At 38.4% G+C, this 5,178-nt stretch overlaps 1 protein-coding gene across 1 annotated transcript; it reads left to right on the top strand.

Moving 5' to 3' along the window:
- Positions 1–3,707: 3,707 nt before the first annotated feature.
- LOC114564243 (olfactory receptor 2K2-like) lies at positions 3,708–4,634 on the top strand. Its single transcript, XM_028591487.1, has one exon. It carries the CDS (start codon positions 3,708–3,710, stop codon positions 4,632–4,634), a length of 927 nt encoding a protein of 308 aa, XP_028447288.1.
- The last annotated feature ends 544 nt before the right edge of the window (positions 4,635–5,178 follow it).

Here is a 5,178-nt window from a genome sequence, read left to right as displayed (position 1 = left end):
AAACATTTTATCTCTGTTGTAAATGTAGAGATAGATACTTTATTCATCCCGAGGGAATTTTTAGGCATCCAGTAGATTAGACAACCATAACACAACAAACACACATACACACATATATCTCACATAAATAATAATTACAAAAAATTACTCATAGAACTGTAAAGAGTTAACAATTTTTGAAGTGATTACAAAGGCCTGTTATGGACTGACCATGTGATGCAATGACCATAATAATGTGCTATGGTAGAGTGTGTGCAGTGGTGGTAGTGCAAAAGTGAACAGTGCAGGGATTGAACAGTGCAATAGCTTATTATTAAATATGAATTATGACTATGATAAGACAAGAATGTAAACATAATAGAATTGTGAAATGCCATTGTTTGATTTGTATGAAGTCAAACAAGAATACAGGAACAATTAAGCATGCAAAACAAACACATCAGAACAAGAATTTTATGTGCTGTGTGATATCAAGACAATTATTTCACCACTCCTCCGTGCCTACTCCTCATGGTAGGCACGGTCATGGAGGTAACCCCGAAGAAACACATTTGGGGATGGAAAATTTAGCTCCAACAAAACTAAATGCACACGCAAATACAGTTTAATTTTGTCGGGATTTTCTATTTAAAAGGGTGATAGAATGATTATATAGATTATATATTATATTGCTTCACATTTGCTCGGCATATCCATCTGGGAACTTTCCGTTGAAGAACTTTTGGGAAGGGGCGGAAATACTGGTTAGCTGATTGGATGAACCATCTGTTTATCACCTATGTTGGTGATAGACGGGCCAAATCAACCAATCAGATCCACAAAGCGTATGAAAATACAACCACAAGCCCGCCCCTGCTGCTGCAGGCAAAGCATAGCTCGTTAGCTCAGCATGCAAGCAACATGTCGGTAAAGGATATTTGCCGTTTGTGTAACGAGAATTTAGGAATAAAAGACACCATTTCAGGTTCCCGGACCATATTCCAAAAGAAGGATCCAAGAGAAAAAAAGCATTAGCGAGCGGCTAACAGAATTAGGGCTACCGCTGTCTGAAAATCCTGGTTAGCTGATTGGATAAACATCTGTCTATCACCACCTAACCCACCTCAAAACCAACGCTGATTGGCCCGGTCGTTTGGCTAACGGCTCCAAATTTTCTCTGCCTCAAGATGCCAGACTGATCTGCGAGTGGAAAACTGGAGCTCGCCAGATCAGGACGGTCTCACGAGGCTACAAATATGGGCCGTTTTACGAAAATTGATGGCCAATTGCAAATTTGGTAAGACTGTGTCGGAGTTCAGCGGCCGGTGCTGCCTGTGTTGCTGCCTCGCCGCCCGGCCTGCCTTCCTTCACAGACCCCGGCCTGCTGTGAGGTAGATGGAGCTCAGTCACGGCTGGCAGCCCACAGCACTCCATACCCGCGCAAAGTCACCGTTTTTTGGGCTAATGGACTACCAAACGCCGCTGCCCTGACAGAGCTCCAGGGCCTGCAACTCCCCTCTTCCTGCTAGCTAAATGGCCCGTGTGTGAGAGTGAGAGCGCGGTCAGCGAGCTTGTTACACCAGCAATCTCTTACCACAGTTCCAGTTAATCTTGGCTGGCTGTCAGCTGCTGGCATAACTAGAGTAGCTATATTTACAGTTTGAATTTCATCACGCCACTTATACAACATCTACCTAAAGGTCTTATAAACCTAACAACGGTATCCGATTTCAAATTAATGAATATTTGTGAAGATTAGGGGTTTAGTTAGCTGCGACTGTCCCTTCTATCCTAGCTATGTGTAGCTACAAATCACGGATAATTAGCTTCATTTTCGGCATAATTCCAGTATATTTACAGTTTGAATTTCATCACGCCACTTATACAACATCTACCTAAAGGTCTTATAAAGCTAACAATGGTGTCCGATTTCAAGTTAATGAATTTTTGTGAAGATTAGGGGTTTTGTTGTTTTTGTTTTGTATTGACTTTATTTACTTAGCTTTTTACTTTTTTCTTGTTTTCTCTTCTGATGTTCAAAAATTGAAAATCATCACCCTTGTACGGTGTGTCTGTAAGTTCATACATTTGTGTGTATTCCTTTTGTAAAATACAGCCTTCAGTGTATCAAACTGTAGATCCTTCCTACACACCATTAACATCTTGTAAGAACTTCTGTTAATAAAAACAAATCTTAAAAAAAAAACATTAGGGGTTTCGTTAGCTGCGACTGTCCCTTGAATCCTAGCTATGTGTAGCTACAAATCACGGATAGTTAGCTTCATTTTCGGCATAATTCAAGTATATTTACAGTTTTAATTTCGTCACGCCCCTTATACAACATCTACCTAAACGTCTTATAAAGCTAACAATGGTGTCCGATTTCAAGTTAATGAATATTTGTGAATTTCAGAGGAATTCTAAGAGGAGGCTCTATCAATGAGACTCGCGGACAAGCAGTTTATTTCCCCAATCGTATTGTTTAAATAACTAAACACATTATAATTACACACATTAAAAGATTAACTGGAACTGTGGTAAGAGAATGCTGGCGTAACAAGCTCGCTGACCGCGCTCTCACTCACATACACCGGGCGTTTAGCTAGCAGGAAGAGGGGAGTTGCAGGCCCTGGAGCTCTGTCAGAGCAGCGGCGTTTGGTAGTCCATTAGCCCAAAAAATGGTGACTTTGCGCAGGTATGGAGTGCTGTGGGCTGCCAGTCGTGACGGAGCGCCATCTACTTCACAGCAGGCAGCACGAGCCGCTGAACTCCGACACACAGTCGGACAAAATTTGCAATTAGCCATCCATTTTTGTAAATATACAAAATATTTTAGCTTTACATAGTTGATTTCTCACTTAAAAAAGTTTCAGATGTGAATTTGTTAATGGAATAGCAGAGATCTACGCGACCTAGATTCAGAAGACTACCTGATCTCAGGTCAGTTGTGTAGCCTATGTAAATGTTGGGGTGTGACCGTTCTCTTAATACACCCATGGGCGTGACAAAGGTACAGGTCTTGGGATGCTCACGCAACTTCCAGCTTTGTTGAAATTCGCCCGTTTACAGCAGCAGTTTCAAAATATGAGATTTTCATAGTAAAGGGGTGTCAATGGGATTTTGAGCTTCTATGTATGTCCTAATTAACCACCGAACTGTCGTTATTCAACTCTGACAGGGTAACATCTGTGTTGCATTCTATCACCCCTTTAAATGTTGCAGAAAAATATGAGCGAGTCAAATAACCTGAGCACACAAAGTCTAACAACAACCATGAGGTCAGAGGTCTCAGGGTCTCAGGAGTTTAAAGTTGTTTACATGTAAGAAGGTTTTCCTTTGGACAGGTTAATGAGATCCATGGAGGTTGAAGCAGTCTGATAAAACTTCCCACAAACTCAAACAGGTCACAGATCCAATTTCTGTGTTTGCCGGACCACACCAGTGTGTATCAAGGCCAGGTACTGATGACTGAATAAGAGAATCTCAGGTGATATGATACTATTTCTAACTTTACTGTAAGGGCACACTATTGATATCTTCCTTTGTATTTTTGTAGTATGTATGTGTGCGTGGATGTCATATGTCTGTGTGCCTATGTGTACATATGATGTGTTTGAGCCATTGACACCTTAATTTACTTCTGGATGAATAAAGTATCTCTATCTATCTATCTATCTACTTCTAATATACCTGTTTAATTTATTAACATTTTGTTTTAGACAATCATAATGGATAATGAATTAAATGTAACATATATAACTTTTGATGGGCATGTGGAGGTGCAGAAATACAGATATCTTTATTTTGTGATCATGTTTGCAGCATATATTCTAATAATTTGTAGTAATTCCACTATTGTGTGCATCATAGTGATTAACAAAGCCCTCCATGAGCCTATGTACATTTTCATTGCAGCTTTGTTAATCAACTCTGTTCTTTTCAGCACTGCTATCTATCCAAAGCTTTTGATTGATTTTTTATCTGAAAAACAGATCATATTTTATTCAGCCTGTATTTTTCAGTGGTTTATATATTACACTCTAGGCTCTTCAGAATTCTTCCTGTTGTCAGTCATGGCCTATGACAGATATGTGTCTATATGTAAACCTCTGCAATATCCAACTATTATGAGAAAAAAAACTGTTTATATTTTCCTGATTTTAGCTTGGATTCTACCTGCTTGTCAGATTTCAGTGGGAGTATTACTGAGTGCTAATGACAAACTCTGTTACTTTATCTTGAAAGGGATCATTTGCAACAGCACAGTACAGAAACTTCACTGTGTGAGTTCAGCAGTGGTGAATATATATGGCTTGATTGTTTTTGTAATTTCTGTACCTCTTCCTGTACTTTTCATACTTTTTACATACACCAGGATACTTATAATAACCTATCGAAGTAGTAGAGAAGTCAGGAGAAAAGCTGCACAGACCTGTTTACCCCACCTGTTGGTTCTAATCAACTTTTCCTGTTTGAGTACATATGATGTACTTCTGGCTCGACTAGAAACAAATGTTCCCAAAACTGTACGTTTAATAATGTCTTTACAAATGATTTTGTATCATCCTCTCTTTAATCCAATCATATATGGACTGAAAATGAAAGAAATTTATAAACACCTAAAGAGATTGTTCAGTGAAGACAATTTAAACTAATACATTCACTTTTTTAACAATGTAATAATAATGCAAATTTGGGATTTCTCTCATTCATGGAAGGCATTTAATTCAAGGATTTGTTTCTAATTGACGTAACCATAATGAAAAGCATTGTTAGCTTCATATTTTTTCTGCTGATCTTTAAAAATGCTTTTATCTTATCATGTAATCAAAATTTTTTTTCTAAAGTTTCAAGTTAGTTTCTGTAGTAAAGTTAAACTTCATTACCAGTATTGAAATTTATATGAATACCAGGTTTTCTGTCTTCTGAAAATTCCAAGATGTTTAAATGAACAGCCTTGATTGCAAGAGTGCATACATGTGTGAATTTTCTGTTAAACTTAGTTTTTTACAGTGTCTGATTTTGCGAAAACTGCATGCAAAAAGTGGCTTTTAATTTCATTCTGGAAAAATAAAGACAGTAACAGGGATTGTATTTTGGTTCCTGTCATATATTTTTTTGTCATTAACAGGCTACGTACACAATGGTTGGAATTTGCAATTAATCCGTGGTTCGGCCTAACTGTGGGGGAGGGGATGA

This window comes from Perca flavescens, chromosome 11 (genome assembly GCF_004354835.1).
Source record: "Perca flavescens isolate YP-PL-M2 chromosome 11, PFLA_1.0, whole genome shotgun sequence".
Lineage (NCBI taxonomy): Eukaryota > Metazoa > Chordata > Actinopteri > Perciformes > Percidae > Perca > Perca flavescens.
Note: the sequence above shows the minus strand (reverse complement) of the source record. Positions and strands in the feature narration are given on the sequence as shown.